General features: G+C 49.1%; 1 protein-coding gene across 3 annotated transcripts in view; it reads left to right on the top strand.

The window, feature by feature from the left end:
- tmem65 (transmembrane protein 65) overlaps positions 1-18,616 on the top strand; it is a 108,958-nt gene extending 90,342 nt beyond the window's left edge. For 2 of the 3 annotated variants that reach the window (XM_059970448.1, XM_059970462.1), the window contains one exon: positions 430-3,892. In XM_059970448.1, coding sequence (XP_059826431.1) covers positions 430-531 — 102 coding nt within the window. In that variant the 3' untranslated portion in view covers positions 532-3,892. Of the gene's footprint in view, positions 1-429; positions 3,893-18,509 lie in introns of those variants that run through there. The other variant, XM_059970455.1, reaches the window with a different exon arrangement.
- The last annotated feature ends 2,947 nt before the right edge of the window (positions 18,617-21,563 follow it).

The raw sequence follows: 21,563 nt of genomic DNA, 5'->3' as shown, positions 1-21,563 counted from the left end.
GCCCAAGCCAGTAATTTGTGTAGCTCTTGTTTCAATGGTCATATTATATAGGAGCACACCTGTCACTGCTGCCTATCAGAATGTGCTTTACAGTTCCATTGACCACCAATTGGGGTTCAATTCCTGCTGTTTGTAAGGAGTTTGTGCGAGTTTCCTCCCACATTTCAAAGATGGATGGGTGAGGCTTAGTTAGATGTGGGCATGCTATGTTGGTGCCAGAATTGTGGTGACACTTACAGACTGTCCAGCATAATCCTTGCTGATTTGATGCAAACAGTGCATTTCACTGTATGTTTCAATGTATGTTTGACCAATAGAGCTAATCTTTAAATCTAATCTTCTTTGGAAATGTGAATTGACTTATCTTCTGATTATGCCTTGTGTTACTTAGGTTACTTTAAATATCTTAAAATTTTCTTTTTTTTTTAGGGAAAAGTTATAGGAGTGACCATTGGTTGTTTACTAGGAATGTTTCCACTACTTTTCTTCAAAACAGATGATGAGGAAGTGCAGCAGGAACCCAAGAACTGAACTAGGTTACTGAGCACTTCATCCTGAAGGAATGCTGGGAAATGGGCAGTCAATCCAGACTAGGAACATGGATAAACCTCGTGTCACTACTACAATCATGGAGAATATATTGATTGATTCTTTATCCAAAAAGCAGACATAGTCACTCAAAGTGCAGTCATGTGATCTTTAAAGTACAGATTCACTGCATGTCAGACTGCCATATTTTCCTTCCTTATTTGTGATACTTTGAAAATTTATTTTGTCAAGTAGTCAATGTTAAACATTTCTGTCAATCTAGTTGTAAAACACGTCTTAGCAGTGATATTAAAATATGTTTCTCTCACAACTGATTAATTCCTATTTTGAAAGGTTTACATTTTAGATGCTGCAATATTTAAGTCTTATGATTTGATAAAGGCAAATGTGCATTTTATTTAATTGTGAAAGTTAAAGTTGTATTTCTATGTTCATGTAATGCTTATTACAATTTTACTTTGTGCATTTCAACTTGATATTTTGAACTACATTTGAACTCCAGAACAGCACTAAGTAGTAGTAGTTACAGGCAGTGCTCGCTTTGAGTGCATTGCTGTTAAGTTTAATCAAAAAACTGCTGAATAAGCACTTTGAAAGATCACTCCAATCTCAATATTATGGTGCTAATGTAAGACATAATGTGATTTGTTTATTCAAATGCAAAGCTTAAAGATTGAAAATATTCTGTTAAAATATCATTTGGTTCAACTTGACCTTTGGACTTTCTAACTGGCAGTTGTGCTGTGAGGGCAGAAGCAATGACTTTTTAACTGAAGTTGATATTTTGAGGGGCAGTTCAACAGTAAAAACCATACCTTTCGGCATCATTGCGGAGGATGGCTGGAGTGAGAAACATATCTGAACTGTTTGTTTTCTTTCCCATATTGGCCCTTTATTTTACTACTTTGTGGTTGTGGGCGAATGAGCCTTTCTTTCCTTCAGGTCTTATGGTTTTCCTTTTGAAGGGAATGTAGACTGGAATGCATGTATTGATTTGTATTACTCACTGAAGCCCATCACCCCTACAGGGGATTAGACCACTGACAGTAGCTCACCAGAGCCCTCTATCCTGGATGTAGCCCATCCTACCAGATCCTTCCTCTCCCAGGATAAGGTCTTTGCAGCTTCCGTTGGTATTTTTGTTGCTCTGGGTTTTTATGGGATGAGGTTGCTAGTCCGATACCCAACCCTCCTCCTTTTGCATCTGGGCTTGGGACCATCCATGGCCGAGTTACTTGTATGTGATGCCTAAAATAATAATGAGAGTGAAATACTGACAGTGTTGATAAAGTTGTTGGATCTACAGTAGGCCAAAGAGCAGTGGAGATTAAAACTAAGTTATTGTTTTGGGTCAGTGCTCTTGTGTTAGAACAAATGATAAAACTGGATGAAAATTATTAAAACTGGGATAATTCATTGTTTTAAACAAATTGAATCTATATTGCACTTTGTGGGTACTGAATATCAAAAATGCTGCTTCTAACTAAACACACAAATTATTTTACAGGAGATTTATTTTCATGAAGGGTACTAGAATTGATAGTTAATGAACTTAAACTTGACGGTGAGATTTTAGTCCAAATATTTAAAATAGCCAGTGGTGAATATCTTAAACCATAAGACACAGGAGCAGAGTGAGTCCATTTGGCCCATTGAGTCTACTCCACCATTCCATCTTGCATGTGTCATCTCCAAATGTCAGGTGAAATCTTGCACTATACAACAGTGAAATATTGAATTCTGAAAGACTCCTGATGTCATGGAATGTTGCTGATGACTGTCTGTGACAGTTGTTTCCAAGCTTCAGATATGTCCAGACTAAATCTGCAAGAAATTGGGCACCCAAATATGATGAATTAGTTCAAGATCTTCAAAGTTGATTTGCAGAACTGAATGTTTGATTGGTTTGATGAAGGAGTACCAGGATTTGTGTCTTGTAACATGAGCATTGGATCTCTGAGAATTCTGTATTTTTATTTTCATATATTTTTGTTTCAAGATTCATTTTAAACAGTTTAAACCAACAAGTAATAAAAAAGTGTGTAAATTAAGGTAATTTAGAATATTTGTATTTACTAGATATTGAAGACAACTTTGCCGTCATGTAGAATGTATTTGTAATTGTTGACAGTGTGGACCCTAGTAGCTGCTTTATGGTTTTATAGTCCAATAAAATGTAGACAAGAGTATATTCTGAGGAATATATTTTCCACTGAGGCGTGAGATTATAGGTTAAGGGTGAAAGATGACATGTTTATGAGGAGCATAACGGGGAACTTTGTTGCTCAGAGAATGGTGAGGGTGTGGAACAAGCAGCCAATGGAAGTGGTGGACGCAGGTTCAGTTTTAACATTTAAGAGAAGTTTGGATAAGTACATGGATGAGTGGGGCTAAGCAGAATAACAGCTAAACACAGACTAGATGGGCCAAATGGCCTGCTTCTGTGCCATAGTGTTCTATGACTCTAATTAATCGGAACTGTTATTTGCTGTAGATGTTACCACCGCCATGACAACTTTTAGAAGTGCAAGTTTCCAACTTAACATATATCTACCGAATAATGAAGACAATGCAGGGGAACTGATAAGAATGAACTATCTGGTCAAAAGACCAGGTGGAAATTAAATTAAATTTTGAGCTCTTCTAAGGTTTTCTTTGTTCATTGGAAGATGGGTTATCAATTTTGTTAATTATAAAATTATGGTTGGAATGACTAAATGTAGAAAAATGAAGAACCATTTGTTAGTGCTTATTGATTACCTTAGTAAAATACAAATGGAAATATATACAGTCCAAGCTACTAATTTTTGCTTGTTTTTTTTATGTTAACACACTCATGATTAAACTTTTGATGTACCTAATGTACATTGCTAATCTCACAGTTAAGAGTAATTAGGTTGAAAGTCAAAACCACGCATGAGCAATAAGAGTTTTTATTTCATTGATGTGGAGAAAATGGGGAAAGAGATTATCATAGACCTTAGGAGGTGCAGAAAAATCATGTTTGGGGTGGGGTAGGGGCTCATCATTGTTGATCAGAGTTACCGTTTTTAAAGCATGAAGGCATGTGCAGGCCTCATTTATCACCTGCAGTGATCTACGCGGCCTTGATTATAATGTAACTACTTCACAATTTTTTTTTGTGCAATCATATTTATTTTTCTGTGAGCAGTTGAAATAGTGTATTGGCTTGTAGTTTTCAGCTTTGTTTATATCATTATTTAGTGTTCAATATTAAAATATCACTTGTATATAATTTGCTGTTAAAATAAATATGGGCAGCATTTTCATTTAATGATCAGATGTTACTATGAACCTTTATTAAAAACTTAATATGCACTCATATAGTTTGACATTATTTTCATCTCATCATGTTTTCGGATATTGGGTATTGGAAAGATATCAATAAGATTGAAAGAGTGCAGAGAAAATTTACAGGAATGTTGTTGGGACATGGTGACCTGAGTTATAGAGAGAGGCAGAATAGGTCAGGGCTTTATACACTGGAGCGTGGGAGAACGAGGGGAGATTTATTAGAGGTAACCAAAATAATGGGGGGGGGGGGTAGATAGGGTAAATGTAAGCAGGCTGTTCCCACCGAGGTTGTGAGAGACTATAATGAGAGGTCATGTGTTGAGAGTGAAAGATGAACCTGAAGGGAAACTTTTTTACTCACAAGGTGGTGAGAGAGTGCACCGAGCTGCTGGCAGAAATTGTGGGTTGCATTTCAACGTTTAAGGGAAGTATGCATAGGTACATGGATGAAGGAGTATTGAGGGCTATGGTCCAGATGCAAATCAATTGAACTAGGCAGTTTAATAGTTCAGCATGGACCAGATGGGCTAAAAGGCCTGTTTCTATGCTGCAGTTCTCTGTGACTCTCAAGCTCTTAAACAGCACTAAAATGTTTTGAAATTGTAAGATCATATTCAAAGTCACAGCTAAATTCAATTCCAAGAAAGGGTCCATGTCTTTAATTTCAGACATGGGTTTGAAATACAACTGTATTCATTAAGCTTGAATTTTTCACTTAGTCAATACAAGTTTGTCCATCCTGGACAAATTTGTGAAAGTTTACCTATTCCACATTGTTAATGTTACCATTGTGCATGTTGTTGTCCACTCTTTACAGAGGCTAGACAAGTGAGTTGGTTGCCGCAATCAGAAGCTTTGTTTTGTTCCTAATACCTCCCGCAATTACTATGCTGATGGTGCAGCACCATTGTTAAGCAAATTTTGTCCTGGAAACATTATCAAAAAGAAAAACTGCAGATGCTGGAAAGCTGAAATAAAAAGAATGTTGGAAATGTTCACCTTGTTTTTCAGCATCTGTGCAAAGAGGTCAGTGGCCTTTTATCACAGTATTGTTTCCTTTGAATTAGTAAACTAAATTATTAAAATGTATTATTCACCAAATTTTCTGCCTTCTCTGTATAGAAATTGGCAGGAGGTACATTAGTGGTTATACAGATTTTTCTTCTGTCAGAAATGATTTGCAGTCTTTCAAAGTTTGTTATTGAAAAAGATTAAGCTTTATTTGTCACATGTTATTGAAAAAGATTAAGCTTTATTTGTCACATGTAAAGTGAATTGTATTGTTGCAGCGAGGATTGGCCTGGGTAGCCTGCATGTGTTGCCTTGATTCCGGCACCAACTCTAATATGTGTATCTTTGGAATGTAGGAGGAAACACACAGAGTCAACACAGTAGGGAGAACACACAAGTCCCTCGCAGACAGCCGTGGGATTGAACGCTGATCAGTGAATGCTGGCCCTGCAAAGCAATTGTGTTAACCACTAGGCTATCATTCTGCACTGAAATGCTCATTCTTGTCTTTACCCATTTCAGAATAACTACCTGCAGCAATACTGGCCATGTCCTCATTTAGACCATTGATGCAAATCCATTTGCTGGCCTCCATTGATTCCCAGTTACAGAATATAACACAATATACTCCTTTGTTTTCAGGAACTGCTGCCCAGCCTGGTGAGTATTTTCATCATTTCATTTTACTACGGATTTTCAGAAGCTGCAAAACTTAAAAAAAAAATTCAGTGCGGTGCCATTAACAACGTGTGAGCAACAATCGAGAGAGCATGTATTTAAGCTGAGAGGGAGCTAGTTCAAAGGAGATGTGCTGGACCAGGTGTGGCAAATACTATTTTTTTTAAGATTATGAGAACACTCAGTCCTCGTTTATTGTCATTTAGAAATGCATGCATGCATTAAGAAATGATACAATGTTCCTCCAGAGTGATATCACAAAATAAAAAAAGGAGAAACCAAGACTCACACTGACAAAACCACAATTATATCATATAGTTACAGCAGTGCAAAGCAATACCGTAATGCAGACCATGGACACGGTTTAAAAAGTCTCAAGTCCCAATCGTCCGGATATCAGGCAGCAAGCGGGAGAACTCTTCCTGCCATAAACTTCCAGGCACTGACAATGCCTCGGAAGCACCTGACAACAGCAGACTCTGAGTCCGTCCGAAAACTTCGAGCCTCCGATACAGCCTCCCGAGCACCTTCAATTTCGTTCCGGCCGCCGAAACAAGCAAAGCCGAGGTCTCGGAGGCCTTCTCCGGAGATTCCGGACTGCACGGTAGCAGCGGCAAAGAAGCGGGCATTTCAGAAGTTCCTTCACGCTCTCACGTCTGCCTCCATCAAATCAGGATTGTGCACGGATCCCTACTTAACACGCAACAGATATCCATTCTCCAGAGAGCCATCTTCTCCTCCTCCATAGAGGTATCTATGAGGCTCCTGGATAAACTCGTAATGGTCGTAGTGTGATCGCTGGAGTTGAATGTGACATTCTCCCAAGGGGTTATTCCCTTCAGGGAGAATGCCTATACGTGATTTTGTTTAATATGGGGAGGCTGATGCATGGGCAGCCACCAAACAGTCCTCAAAAATGGCAAGCTTCTGCCCTCACGACAAGGTGATCATCCTCAGAAAAGATGGGCCCATCAAAATGCAGAGAATGATATGATTATTTGGATGTTTACTTAGGCTGGTGGTTGATGGCCTATTCCCGTGCTTTTCCAGCCATTTAAAAAATTCTGGGACAGTTGGGTTATATCTTATTTGTTCTAATGACAACAGCTCAAACTGCTGCAAATGGTTTTGCATCATTTACTGGAGGCCAGAACACAGTATGTGGCCACCATTCCTCCAGTTCAGAACTCCACACCCATTGACTCTGTTATACAAGGCATGAAACCTCTATTTGCCTGCTGCTATGCTGGGCACATGGAGAGAGAGGAGACTGAGAAGAAAGCACCAGCAGAAAGGGCATACCAAGACAGTATGTGAACAAAAGCCTATTGTAGCACCACAGGAATAGAAATATTTTCTATTTTCAGATCTCTGTAATGTAAAATGTCAAATATGTGACCTGAAACCCAAATGAAATCCAAAATGAAATTCAGTTTGAATCCAAAATGAAATCTCCAAAAACTTATCTTTCCTTTATTAAGCTAGTACTGTGGCGACCCATTTCCTGGCACATCCGAACCGACTCACAATTAGATAGCCTACGGGGGTTTGCGAGCACAGAGCTTTGGAGCCTCTGCGCCATGGGGGGCAGGTTGAGCAGGTTGAGGAAGGCTTAAAAGTGAGGCTGAAGATTTCGAATAAAGTTTTTTCCTCCGACTGCAGTTACCGACTCCGTGTCGTAATTTTAGCGCTGCTTGTAGCACGCCGCTACAATTGGTGACCCCGACGGTCCAAACGATTTTTGGACCAGAAATGACCGACGCCGCCTCTGTTCATGCGGTTTCGTTGAAACTGCCGGGTTTCTGGACACAGCGCCTGAACCTATGGTTCCAGCAAGCCGAAGCCCAATTCCACGTTCGCCGGATCACCTCAGGAGACACCCGCTACTACTACGTGGTGAGCTCCCTCGACCAGGACACAGCGGCCCAGGTCGCGGAGTTCGTGCAGTCGCCCCCGGCAGACGGCAAGTGCACGGAATTCAAAGCCCTGCTCCTCAGGACTTTCGGACTCTCACGGCGCGAGCGGGCTGCCCGTTTACTGCACCTGGATGGCTTGGGAGACAGACCTCCATCGGCTTTAATGAATGAGATGTTGTCTCTCGCCGACGGACACACACCCTCCCTCATGTTTGAGCAGGCATTCCTGGAGCAGCTGCCCGAGGACATACGCCTGCTGCTGTCCGATGCGGATTTCAGTGACCCCCGGAAGGTGGCAGCCCGGGCGGACTTGCTGTGGAACGCCAAAAAGGTGAGCGGGGCGTCCATCGCACAGATCTCCCAGCCACGCTCCCGGCAGCAAACCAGTCCAGGCCCGGCCGCAGAGCCCGCCAACCCCCGGCCCAATGACCACTGGTGCTTCTACCACCAGCGGTGGGGCGCAGAAGCCCGCCGTTGTCGCCCGCCCTGCAAGTTCCCGGGAAACGCCAGGGCCAGCCGCCGCTGATGGCTACGGCGGCTGGCCATCGGGATAGCCTCCTGTATGTGTGGGATAGAAGGTCGGGACGCCGGTTTTTGGTCGATACTGGGGCTGAGATCAGCGTTTTACCTCCGACGAGTTACGACACCCACACCAGGGCACCGGGTCCCCCCCTGAGGGCCGTGAATGGCAGCACCGTAAGGACCTATGGCACCCGTCTGGGGCAGCTACAGTTCGGCTCCAGCCAGTTCACGTGGGACTTCACACTGGCCGCCGTAGCCCAACCGCTTCTGGGTGCGGATTTTTTGCGGGCTCTCAGCCTACTGGTCGACCTGCCCAGGAAGAGACTGGTACACGCCGAGACCTTTCAGACGTTCTCCCTGGGCGCGGCCCAGTTGCCAGCCCCTCACCTCGGCTCCATCACGCTGTCCGACAACGACTTCACCAGGGTCCTGGCGGAGTTCCCATCGGTTCTGGCACCGCAGTTCACAGCAGCCATGCCCAGGCACGGCGTACAGCACCACATCCCGACACAGGGACCACCCCTCCACGCCCGCGCTCGTGGCTTCCCCCGGACAAGCTCCGACTGGTGAAGGAGGAGTTCCAGAGGATGGAGGAATTGGGGATCATCCGGCGGTCCGACAGCCCATGGGCCTCCCCCCTGCACATGGTGCCCAAAGCGACGGGGGCTGGAGACCGTGCGGCGACTACCGCAGGCTGAACGAGGCTACCACACCGGACCGCTACCCTGTGCCGCACATTCAGGACTTTGCAGCAAACCTGCACGGCGCACGGATCTTCTCCAAGGTAGACCTCGTCCGAGGGTACCATCAAATCCCGATGCATCCTGACGACGTCCCCAAAACGGCTCTCATCACCCCGTTTGGCCTTTTCGAGTTCCTTAATGGACGCGGTGGGACGGGACCTGGACTTCGCGTTCATCTATTTGGATGACATCCTCATAGCCAGCAGCAGTCATCAGGAACATCTGTCCCACCTCCGTCAACTCTGCGCCCGACTGACTGAGTACGGTCTTACAATCAACCCCGCCAAATGCCAGTTCGGACTCGATACCATTGACTTCCTGGGCCACAGGATTACTAAAGACGGGGCAACCCCTCTGCCCGCTGAGGTAGATGCGGTCCGCCTCTTTCCCCGACCCACCACGATCAAAGGCCTTCAGGAATTCGTAGGTATGGTCAATTTCTACCGCCGCTTCCTCCCTTCAGCTGCCCGGATCATGCGCCCCCTGTTCGCCCTGATGTCGGGTCCGAGCAAGGACATTACCTGGGACGAGGAGTCCGCCGTCGCTTTCGTTCAAATGAAGGAATCTTTGGCGGACGCCGCGATGCTAGTACATCCCAGAATGGACGCCCCTACCGCCCTCACAGTGGACGCATCAAACACGGCAGTCGGTGGGGTGCTGGAGCAGCTCATCGCAGGTCGCTGGCAACCCCTGGCGTTTTTCAGCAAACACCTGCGGCCACCCGAGCTCAAATACAGTGCTTTCGACCGGGAACTGTTGGCGCTCTACCTGGCAATCCGGCATTTCAGGTACTTCCTAGAAGGTCGGCCCTTCACCGCGTTCACGGACCACAAACCGCTTACCTTTGCGTTTACGAAAGCATCCGACCCCTGGTCGTCCCGCCAGCGACGCCACCTGTCCTACATCTCTGAATACACAACGGATGTCCGGCACGTCTCGGGTAAGGACAATGTCGTGGCGGATGCGCTCTCTCGCCCTACCGTTCATGCCCTTTCCCAAGGGGTAGACTTTGAGGCACTGACAGAGGCGCAGAGTGGACGATGAGGAGATTCCGAGTTACAGAACCGCAGTCTCCGGTTTGCAGCTCCAGGACCTCCCCGTGGGCCCGGGTGAGAGGACCCTACTCTGTGATGTCGCCACCGGCCGGCCCCGTCCCGTCGTCCCGACAGCCTGGCGGCGACGCGTTTTCGACTCCATTCATAACTTGGCGCATCCCTCCATCCGGACAACTGTCCGGATGGTTTCCAGCAGGTTCGTTTGGCACGGACTCCGCAAGCAAGTCAGTGAATGGGCCAGAACGTGCATGCACTGCCAGACGGCCAAGGTGCAGCAGCACACCAAAGCCCCACCGCAGCAGTTCCATCCCGCCCACCGGCGTTTCGACCACATTCATGTGGATATTGTGGAGCGCGGCACCTCCTGACTATTGTGGACCGGTTCACAAGATGGCCAGAGGCGGTCCCGCTCACCGACACCACCTCCGAATCTTGCGCCCGAGCCCTGATCGCCACCTGGATATCCCGCTTTGGTGTACCGGCCCACATTACCTCCGACAGAGGCGCCCAGTTCACCTCCAGCCTGTGGTCAGCTATGGCCAGCCTTTTGGGGACTCAGCTGCACCACACCACTGCCTACCACCCACAGTCGAACGGGCTAGTGGAGCGTTTCCACCATCACCTGAAGTCGACCCTCATGGCCCGCCTGCGAGGAGCCAACTGGGCGGACGAGCTTCCCTGGGTCCTACTCGGCATCCGCACAGCGCCCAAGGACGACCTGCACGCCGCGTCGGCCGAGTTGGTATACGGCGCGCCCCTGGTCGTCCCCGGGGAGTTCCTACCAGCCCCACGGGGGCAAGAGGAAGATCCCGCAGCAGTCCTGGGCAGACTACGCGAGAAGCTCGGTAACCTGGCCCCCATACCCACTTCACAGCACGGGCGGCACCCGACCTGCGTACCCAAAGACCTACAGAACTGTAAGTTTGTGTTTGTACGAAGGGGCGGGCATCGGCCACCGCTGCAGCGGCCATACGAGGGGCCGTTTATGGTGCTCCGGAACAACGGGTCCACGTTCGTGCTGGACGTTGGGGGGAAAGAGGAGGTTTTCACGGTGGACCGCCTCAAAGCGGCCCATGTGGACCTGGCGCAACCGGCCGAGTTTCCGGCACCTCGGCGCAGAGGCCGACCTCCCAAGCAGGTTCTGGCCCAGACTGTGGACATTGGGGGGTGTATCGCTGGTTCTGGGGGGGGTGGGGGTTATGTGGCGACCCATTTCCTGGCACATCCGAACCGACTCACAATTAGATAGCCTACGGGGGTTTGCGAGCACAGAGCTTTGGAGCCTCTGCGCCATGGGGGGGCAGGTTGAGGGAGGCTTAAAAGTGAGGCTGAAGATTTCGAATAAAGTTTTTTCCTTCGACTGCAGTTACCGACTCCGTGTCGGTAACCCTTCCCCATTGAAGTACCTTATCCAAATTTCTTTTATTTGTTGAAATCAAACCCACATTCTTCACTTCCGCTGGCAGCTTAGTCCACACCCACACCACTCTGAATAAATGTCCTCTCAGGTTCCCCTTCAGTACGGTGTTTCACCGTTAACTTATGAACTGTAGTTTGTCTTGGTCAACCTCAGTGGAAAAAGCCTGTTTCCATTTATCCTGTCTATACCCTGCCTAATTCTGAACTCTTTCCTTCATTATGTGCCATTTTCCTGTGTATGTTCCTCAAAATGGCTTCTTTGGTTTGTTACGAGTAGGAATGCTTCTTTATCGGATAAGTGTTTCTCTCGCCGTTGTTTCGCTTTAGAATGGTTGATATGGTAATTGTATTCATTTGTTAATCAATGGGGAATGTTATTGTGTCTTGTGATGCTGGGAACTTGGGGGAGGGGTTTTCGGTGGGAGGAGGAGGCCGAGGAAGGTGGACGTGTGCTGGAATGCTCGTAAGACCACCGGGGTGGTCCCAGGTGCGACGGCCGGATGGGTCGATTGGTTCAGTGATTGAGCTCCAATGAGTGCAATAAACAGACTGAACTTTGATAAGTTGGCGCCTTTTGTTTTTTCCTTTTATATATATATATATATAGTATTGCCTACTACTCTTTTTAATTTTAGTAAACTCTTTAAAGTGTATTTCATAACGGTATTTGTTGTGGGTTTGATACTGTAGGCAGGAGCGAGGCATAAATTCGATTCTCACAGCACTTGCGTGTACGGGAGGTGGGATTGGTGAGTGGCTGGATCTCCTTTTCCCCTAGACATATACCAGCCTGTTGGGTAAGGGTTACATTTGTGAGGTGCTCGTCCCGGATTGCATTGTCAGGGGCTGTGGAATCAGCAGTCAGGGGCAGGCAGCAGTGCGGAGATGGACAGAGATAAGATTGTTAACTGCTGCGAGTTGGACGATGTACCGGTGCAGTATGCCTGTGTAGTGAGCGGGGTGGATTTTCGAGGTTTCGGGAGACGCGATACTGCGGGGCTTGAGTTCGGTGAAGGGTATTGGGCAGGTAGAATTGGTAGCTAGACGGTGTGGTAAAGAGGTAGAGTCTAGCTGGGTGTTGGTTCGTACGAGTGCTGAAGTCAGGACGGTGGGACTGCCAGCGACGGTCAGTGTACCGGGGGAGGAGGGGCCGTGGGGGCTCCACTCCTACAAGGATGAGGCTGAGGAGACACCGGAGGAGGAGTTAGAGCTAGAGGTGGACCCCCGAGAGGTGCCCGGCACTAGTAAAGGGAGGAGGGAGTCGTGACTAAGCCCCGCTCCCCAGGTAGGGTGGAAGCCTCGGAGCTGGCAGCCGCACTTAACTCCCTGGTGGGGGTGGCCGAGAGGCCACGGCTGAAGCTGGGGGTGTTCTCCGGAGCCAAGCCTACTCCGGATGGGGAGGTGGACTATGAGACCTGGATCGAGCATACGTCTTTGATGTTAGAGGAGTGGCCAGGCTCGGAGGAGGAGAAGAGGCAGTGATTGGTGGGAAGTTTGAGGGGTTTAGCAGCCAAAACCGTCTGGGAGTTGAAAGTTGAGAAGCCTGGGGCCTCAGTGGAGGAATGCATAGAAGTTTTGGAGGGAGCGTTTGGGTTGTCAGGGGAACCCTGGCTGCTTTTAGCAGAGTTCCAACGCCTGGAACAATGGAGAGGGGAAAAGCTCTCCTAGTACATATTTAGGGTGGAGGGTATGCTCTCGGGGCTGCGGCGCCCGGGGGTGGGGGGGGGTTAGTGAAGGTGACTGACGTGGCTAGCGTGAGGATGAGTCAGCTATTCAGTGGCTCTCTGGAGGAGGACAAGGTGGCGTGGACTATCCGGCAGGCTTATAGGAAAGGTCCCCCTCCATCCTTCGGGCAACTGATTAGAGAGGTGCGAGAGGAAGAGAGAGCGTTGGGGCGGAAAAGGGGCACGGGCCTACGGGAGCGATCTTCAGCGATACAGGAAGTGGTGGCTGGTTGGAGGAATGACAACCCCCCGGGGAGTAGGGAACCCCCTTTGGAGGGGAGGTACCCTCTCCCGGGGGCGATCAGTGCAGTGGATTGGGAGCAGGAGCCGTCCTGGGAGAGGAGGGGTGGCAGGCAGCGTGTGCTTTAACTGTGGGGAAGAGGGGCATTTCAGGTGGGACTGTGGGCGGCCGATGGTGTTCTATAGCTGTGGAGAGGAGGGACACTTTAGGTGGGATTGTGAGAGACAAGGAGTCCCGCGGAGGACAAGCCCCCCTACGACTAAAAAGGGAGAGGTGTCGGGAAACTTAGGAGAGGCTCAGTGAGGGAACGGACTGGAGCCTCTAGAGGAACACGTTCCCAGAGATCCAGCCGGAAGACCACCGGGTGCTCACGCCTCTATTCCGGATGGGCTGGTAGGACCCCGTGCCAGTGTGGGTCTACGGATAGAGGGGAGTTTACGCAAAAGCCGTTCTTGATACGGGATCGCAGGTGATCTTATTGTACCGGTCGTTCTACAATCAATATCTAAAGCATTTGCCCATAACCCCATTTGACGCCCTGCAGATTTGGGGTGTGAGCGAGGGTGACTACCCGTACAATGGGTACCTATCGGTGAGATTGGAGTTCTCGGAAGGCGATGTGGGAGTGTCGGAAGCTATTGAGACGTTGGTGTTTGTGTGTCCTGACCCGGTGGAAACCGGTGGTGCTGCCCTCCTGGTGGGGACTAACTCCCCTGTTGTGCGACGGCTCCTGGGAGCTTGTAAGGAGAAAGGGGGGGAAGACTTTCTGGAGACCCTCTCGGTGCATCCAGTGTTTCGAGCGGTATTCGAAGAAGGGGTTGCCTCCCAAGGGCTGGACCCGGAGTGTAAACGAGGGACGGTGTGGTGTACGCAGGCGAGGCCCAAGGTGATCCGACCAGGGGAGGTAGCACTAGTGATGGGGACCCCCAGATTCCCAGGAGTGCCGACGGGAGAAGCCCTGTTAGTAGACACCCCAGACGATCTTGAAGGGGAGACACGATTTCCGGCGGGGGCCTGGTAAGGCCCGAAGTGCAGAGACCAGGGGTGGTACATGCGAGGCGTATAGCTATAAGTGTCAGGAACACCACGGCAAGAGAAATCACCTTTAAGAGGGGAATGCCGCTGGCACATCTGTTCCCAGTGACGGTAATGTCTAGCGCACCAGTGAGGACCCCTAACGGGGAGGGGTTGGAGCATCGAAGGGAGCTGACTGCTGAAGCCTTTAACTTCGGGGATTCCCCAGTGTCACCGAAGTGGAAACGCCGGCTAGTGGAGAAGATGCTGAAGATGGAAGCGGTTTTTTCTCGGGGCGAGTTTGATGTGGGCTGCTCCAAAAGCACTCGCCACACCATCCGGGTGACGGAGGACACCCCGTTCCGAGAGAGATCCCGACGGCTGGCTGCGGCAGATGTTGAGGACGTGCGACAGCACTTGTGCATATTGAAGGAGGCCAGAATCATAGCTGAGTCCCGAAGTCCTTATGCGTCCCCAATAGTGGTGGCACGGAAGAAGAATGGGCGAGTGCGCATGTGATTTGACTACAGGATGTTGAACCGGCGAACTGTCCCTGATCAATATACTGTCCCGAGGGTCGAGGATGCGTTGGCCTGCCTGAGCGGTGCGAAGTGGTTCAGTGTGCTGGATTTAAGAAGTGGGTATTACCAGATCCCGATGAGTGCGGGCGATAAAGAGAAGACCGCCTTTATCTGCCCGCTGGGGTTCTTTCAGTTCGAACGAATGCCCCAAGGCATATCGGGAGCCCCAGCCACCTTCCAGAGGCTCATGGAGAGAACTGTGGGGGATATGAATCTGTTAGAGGTGCTGGTGTACCTGGACGATTTGATAGTGTTTGGATCGACTTTGGAGGAACATGAGGAGAGGCTGTTGAAGGTGTTGGGCCGGCTTAATGAAGAAGGGTTGAAGCTTTCCCTGGGCAAATGCCAGTTCTGCAAGTCGTCGGTTAACTACATTGGCCATATCATTTCGCGAGAGGGAGTGGCTACTGATCCAACCAAGATAGAGGCCGTGACCACCTGGCCGAGACCCCAGAAAGTGGGTGCTCTGCGCTCATTTTTGGGGTTCTGTGGGTATTACCGGCGATTTGTGAAAGGATACGCCAAAGTGTGTCACCCGTTGACTCAGCTGTTGTGTGGCTATCCCCCGGTGGGGAAGAAGAGGACGGGGAACCAGAGGCAGGATGCTGGAGGATACTGGAACCCGGCGGAACCTTTTGGCTCGAGATGGGATGATCAGTGTGAAGAGGCGTTCCGATCTTTGAAAAGGGCACTGACCCAGGCCCCGGTGTTGGCTTTTGCCGATCCCCAGAAGCCATGTGTGCTGCACACGGATGCCAGCCGAGAGGGTCTCGGGGCTGTTCTGTACCAGGAGCATGGCAAAGCATTGAGGCCGGTAGCCTTTGTCAGCCGAAGCTTGTCGCCATCGGAGAGAAACTATCCCACTCACAAGTTGGAGTTCCTGGCGCTGAATTGGGCTGTGGTGGACAAGTTGAGCAATTATCTGTACGGAGCCAAGTTTGAGGTGAGAACGGATAACAATCCTCTCACTTATATTTTGACTTTGGCGAAGCTGGATGCCACAAGACATCGGTGGCTGGCGGCCTTGTCGGTATATGATTTCAGCCTGAGGTACCGCCCCGGAAGCAAGAATGTCGATGCGGATGCTTTGTCTCGTCGGGAGCCGGGGGAACAGGAGAGGGACGAGGAGTGGGAGAGTGTCCCTGCCCCTGGAGTGAAGGCGATGTGTCAGTTTGCTATCACCGTAAAGGCCGAGGGAAGAGGGAGGCTGGAGCAAGCCGTGGACCATTTGGGGGTTTTTGACGACGCCATACCCCTAGTTTACTGTGACCTGACCGCACTGGAGACTAAACTGTTGCCAGAACTGAGTCCGGGGGAAGTGGCAGCTGCTCAGCAAAGTGACCCGGGCATTGGCACAGTGTGGAGAGCGGTCGAGAAGGGGGATGGGGCGTTGGCTGAGAAGGCGAAACACCCATTTGTGCCTCTGTTGTTGAAGGAGTGGCCTCGGTTAAAGTTGAAGAACCAAATCTTGTACCGGGTAACGACGCCTCCGGACCAACCCCGCTGTTGGCAACTGGTCCTGCCGGAGGAGTATCAGTGGACTGTACTCCAGGCCTTACATGATGATTCTGGACACTTGGGGGTGGAAAAGACCTATGGATTGCTCAAAGACCGGTTCTACTGGCCCCGGATGAGGGGGGACGTCGAAGAATACTGTAGGGGATGCCATCGTTGCATCCGGAGGAAGACCCTGCCAGCGTCTGCGGCTCCACTGTCACATTTGCAGAGTGCGGGACCTCTGGACCTGGTATGTATGGATTTCCTGTCGATTGAGCCTGACACCAGCAACATCGCGAATGTCTTAGTTATCACCGATCATTACACTCGCTATGCTCAGGCATTTCCCACCAAGGATCAGAAGGCGACGACAGTGGCGAAGGTGTTATGGGAGAAGTATTTTGTGCATTACGGCCTTCCCAGGCGAATCCATAGTGATCAGGGGCGGGACTTTGAGAGCCGCCTTATCCATGAATTACTGACTATGCTTGGGGTTGAGAAATCCAGGACTACCCCTTATCACCCACAGGGAGATCCTCAGCCAGAGCGATTCAACAGGACCCTGTTGGACATGCTCGGGACACTGGAGATTGGGCAGAAAAGTAGATGGAGTCGTCATATTGGACAATTGGTTCACTGTTACAATTGTACTTGCAATGATGCTACAGGGTATTTGCCCTATTATCTGATGTTCGGGCGGGAAGCGAGGTTGCCCATTGACGTGTGTTTTGGGGGTGGAGTGGGTGAATTTCCCGGGAAGTCCCATCTAAAGTACGTGTCCGGCATGAAGAGGGAGTTACAGCGGGCGTACGAGTTGGCCGAGGCGGCGGCTACCAAACAAAATCAGAGGAATAAGATGCGGTATGATCAAAAGGTGAAGTTTGTCCAATTATTGCCGGGCGACCGGATCCTTTTACGGAATTTGGGACTCCCTGGTAAGCACAAGTTGGCAGATCGATGGGCGGCCAGCCCCTATGTAATAGAGAGCCAGATGCCGAACCTGCCAGTTTACCGGGTGAAACCCGCGGATGGAAAAGGGCTTGTCAAGGTACTCCATCGGAATCACCTGCTGCCCCTGGGTCAAGCGGTGCAGGTGGATAAGGAGCCCGAGAGGGAGGTTACGCCTAGTACAAGGAGTCTGCGAGGGCGCGGAGAACGGGAAGAGCCCGCTGCTGAAGAGCGGGGACGGGTCCCTCACCCGGGAATGGCTACTGATTCAGAGGAGGACGACTCAGATGAGTGGGCCCTGTTCCCATTCGCTGGCGCTCCAGTACCAGGAGAGGAGGCTCCTGGCCCTTCCCATACTGAATTGGGTGAGAGGAGGGAAGGTCTTGAGGGTCAAATGGAGAGGCAGCCAACATTGGTGGGTGAGAGGGTGGAACCCGAGCGTGAGCCGGAGAGATCTCGGGTGAGGGAGGGCCCCTGTGAGGAAGGGGGTGCGGGTCTGTCAGGTAGACCTGGGGTGTCCGAGACAGTGGGTTCGCAGGTGACAAGGGAGCCCAGTGGGGCAGAAGGGGTATGGAGATCTCAGAGGATTAGGCACCCCCCGGAGCGGTTGACATATGTGGTACCAGGAGAACCAAGTGTGATTTCTACTACTCTGGGTAGTTATGTCACTGCTTTCTGCACCTGGGTTGGGTTTTGTGTGTTGCAAGAAGCTTTGGGGAACTCTAGTAATGCCATGAGGGCATGACATTTGCTGGTGGGGAGAGAATGTACAATGCCCTGTGTATGTTACTCAAAATGGCTTCTTTGGTTTGTTACGAGCAGGAATGCTTCTTTGTCGGATAAGTGTTTCTCTCGCCGTTGTTTCGCTTTAGAATGGCTGATATGGTAATTGTATTCATTTGTTAATCAATGGGGAATGTTATTGTGTCTTGTGATGCAGGGAACTTGGGGGAGGGGTTTTCGTGGGCTTTTGGTGTGAGGGGAGTCGGGAGGAAGACTCCGAGGAAGGTGGACGTGTGCTGGACTGCTCGTAAGACCACCGGGGTGGTCCCAGGTGCGACGGCCGGATGGGTCGATTGGTTCAGTGATTGAGCTCCAACGAGTGCACTAAACAGACTGAACTTTGATAAGTTGGCGCCTTTTGTTTTTTTCCTTTTATTTTTATATATATATATAAAAATATATATTTTTATATATATATATTTATATATATATATTGCCTAATACTCTTTTAATTTTAGTAAACTCTTTAAAGTGTATTTCATAACGGTATTTGTTGTGGGTTTGATACTGTAGGCAGGAGCGAGGCATAAACTCGATTCTCACAGCACCGGCGTGTACGGGAGGTGGGATTGGTGAGTGGCTGGATCTCCTTTTCCCCTAGACACATACCAGCCTGTTGGGTAAGTGTTACATGCCATTTGTATTCCTCTATCAAATAGAGCAGGAAAAGTTTAAAAAAAGAAGACTGCCATATCCAGTGGGCAGCGGAGGAAGAGGGTAGTAGACTGATGGGGCTTTGGCTCAATGGGGTTAGGCGGTAACAGGACGAGGCGAGGTAGGTTTAACTGCATTAATTGCAGAAAGGAAGAATGTGCGTGAGGCCGGTGTAGGATGTGGGAAGTCCTGGAGTCTCCCAGCCTCCCGGACGGCCATATCTGCACCCGGTGTGTCGAGCTGCAGCTCCTAAGGGACCGCGTTAGGGAACTGGAGATGCAGCTCGATGACCTTCATCTGGTCAGGGAGAGCGAGGAGGTGATAGAGAGGAGTTATCAGCAGGAGGTCACACCGGGGTCACGGGAGACAGACAAGTGGGTCACAGTCAGGAGGGGGAAGGGGAAGAGTCAGGTACTAGAGGGTACCCCAGTGGCTGTACCCCTTGACAATAAGTACTCCTGTTTGAGTACTGTTGGGGGAATGGCCTACCTGGTGGAAGCAACAGTGACCGTGCCTCTGGCACAGAGTCCGGCCCTGTGGCTCAGAGGGTAGGGAAAGGAAGAGAAAAGCAGTAGTAATAGGGGACTCGATAGTCAGGGAGTCATACAGGTGATTCTGTGGACACAGGAAAGAAACTTGGATGCAAGTTTGCCTCCCAGGTGCCAGGTTCTGGGATGTCTCAGATCATGTCCACGATATCCTGTGGTGGGAAGGAGAACAGCCAGAGGTCGTGGTACATATAGGTACCAAAAACATAGGTAGGAAAAGGGAAGAGGTCCTGAAAACAGACTACAGGGAGCTAGGAAGGAAGTTGAGAAGCAGGACCGCAAAGGTAGTAATCTGAGGATTACTGCCGGTGCCATGTAACAGTGAGTATAGGAATAGAGTGAGGTGGAGGATAAATGCATGGCTGAGGGATTGGAGCAGGGGACAGGGATTCAGATTTCTGGATCATTGGGATCTCTTTTGGGGCAGGTGTGACCTGTACAATAAGGACGGTTTGCACTTGAATCCCAGGGGGACCAATATCCTGGCTGGGAAGTTTGCGAAGGTTACTGGGGAGAGTATAAACTAGAATCGTTGTGAGGTGGGAACCGAACTGAAGAGACTGGGGAAGAGGCAGTCGGCTCACAAATAGAGAAAGCTTGGAGAAGGTGTGTGAGGGAGATCGGCAGGTGATAGAGAAGGGACACGCTTAGACTGACAGTTTGAGATGTGTCTTATTTTAACACAAGTATTGTGAACAAAGCAGATGAGCTTAGAGCGTGGATCAGTACTTGGAGATATGATGTGGTGGCCATTACAGAGACTTGGATGGCTCAGGGACAGGATTCGTTACTTCAAGTGCTGGGTTTTAGATGTTTCAGAACAAATGGGGAGGGAGGCAAAAGAGGTGGGGGCGTGGCACTGTTGATCAGAGATAGTGTCATGGCTGCAGAAAGGGTGGACATCATTGAGGGATTGTCTACAGAGTCTCTGTGGGTGGAGGTTAGGAACAGGAAGAGATCAATAATTTTACTGAGTATTTTTTACAGGCCGCCCAATAGTAACAGGGATATCGAGGAGCAGATAGGGAAGCAGATCCTGGAAAGGTGTAATAATAACAGAGTTGTCGTGGTGGGAGGTTTTAATTTCCCAAATATCGATTGGTATCTCCCTAGAGTGAGGGGTTTAGATGGGGTGGAGTTTGTTTGGTGTGTTCAGGAAGGTTTCTTGACACAATATGTAGATAAGCCTACAAGAGGTGTTACGTATTCAGGCAACAATAAATATGAGTTCGGCAAGGGTTTATATAACAAATAACACATTTATTAAACACTGAAAACAAACCCCCCAAAAGTAAACAAACACTAACGTAACCGGAAACAGCTGCTGTACGGCAGCTTAAACAGTTCTTAAAGCGATGTTGCAAAAACAGTTCTTTAAAGTGGTATTGCCAAAAGTTCGAAATGCTCACAGTTCATTTAAAAGGAGAGACTTTATAAGACGATTTAAGTTCTCTTTCACGTCGCTTTGCTTTGATCCCCGACGTCGAACTTTTCCCACGAAGAATTTTACGAAACAGAACGGCTTAAAGGCACTGACCTTTCCTTCCTCACTATCCTCAATCCTTTCTGGTAAACCCAGGGATTAACATGAGAATAGTCAACGAAATCCTTCCGAATAAGGATCAAACAAAGGTCGAACCCGTTTCACCATAGAAATTGATTCTCCTCGATCTTTAACTCCCTAACTCCGATCTTCGCTCTCCACTGATTCTCAAACTAGCAGTATTGTAAAGAACCTGCTGGCAATGACCTTTTAAACTTTAGGCATTAGATAAAGCTTCATCTTTCAACTAAACTGCGTCATCACATTAAATCACGCAATGGTATGAAGTCAACTTGGCAAATCCAGCCACGAACTGCCCCTCCTCACAGGGTGGGGTCTTCTTTTTATAACCTGTAAAAAAAAAACCTGTCACATGATCTCTACTGGTGGGAAAATGACGTCACTCCACCACCACAAGACCATTACCTCAAGTCCAGTATAGCTTCAACCCCAGTCACGTGACAAGGGTACCACTGTCATGTCACAAGTACGTAACAGAGGAGAGACTGTACTTGAAAGAAACCTGGTCGGGTGTCAGATCTCTCAGAGCATTTTGGAGATAGTGATCATAATTCTATCTCCTTTACCATGGCATTGGGAGAGAGACAGGAAGAGGCGTTAGAAAATCCTTTAATTGAATTAAGGGGAATTATGAGGCTATCAGGCAGGAACTTGGATGCTTAAATTGGGAACAGATATTCTCACGGCAAGGTACGGAAGAAATATGGCAAATGTTCAGGGGACACAAATGTTTGGAGTTCTGCATAGGTACGTTCCAATGAGACAGGGAAGTTATGGTGGGGTACAGGAACCGTAGTGTAC

This window comes from Hypanus sabinus, chromosome 1, assembly GCF_030144855.1.
Source record: "Hypanus sabinus isolate sHypSab1 chromosome 1, sHypSab1.hap1, whole genome shotgun sequence".
NCBI classification, from domain to species: domain Eukaryota; kingdom Metazoa; phylum Chordata; class Chondrichthyes; order Myliobatiformes; family Dasyatidae; genus Hypanus; species Hypanus sabinus.
The sequence above is the reverse complement of the archived record's forward strand: the minus strand, read 5'-3'. Positions and strand labels throughout refer to the sequence as shown.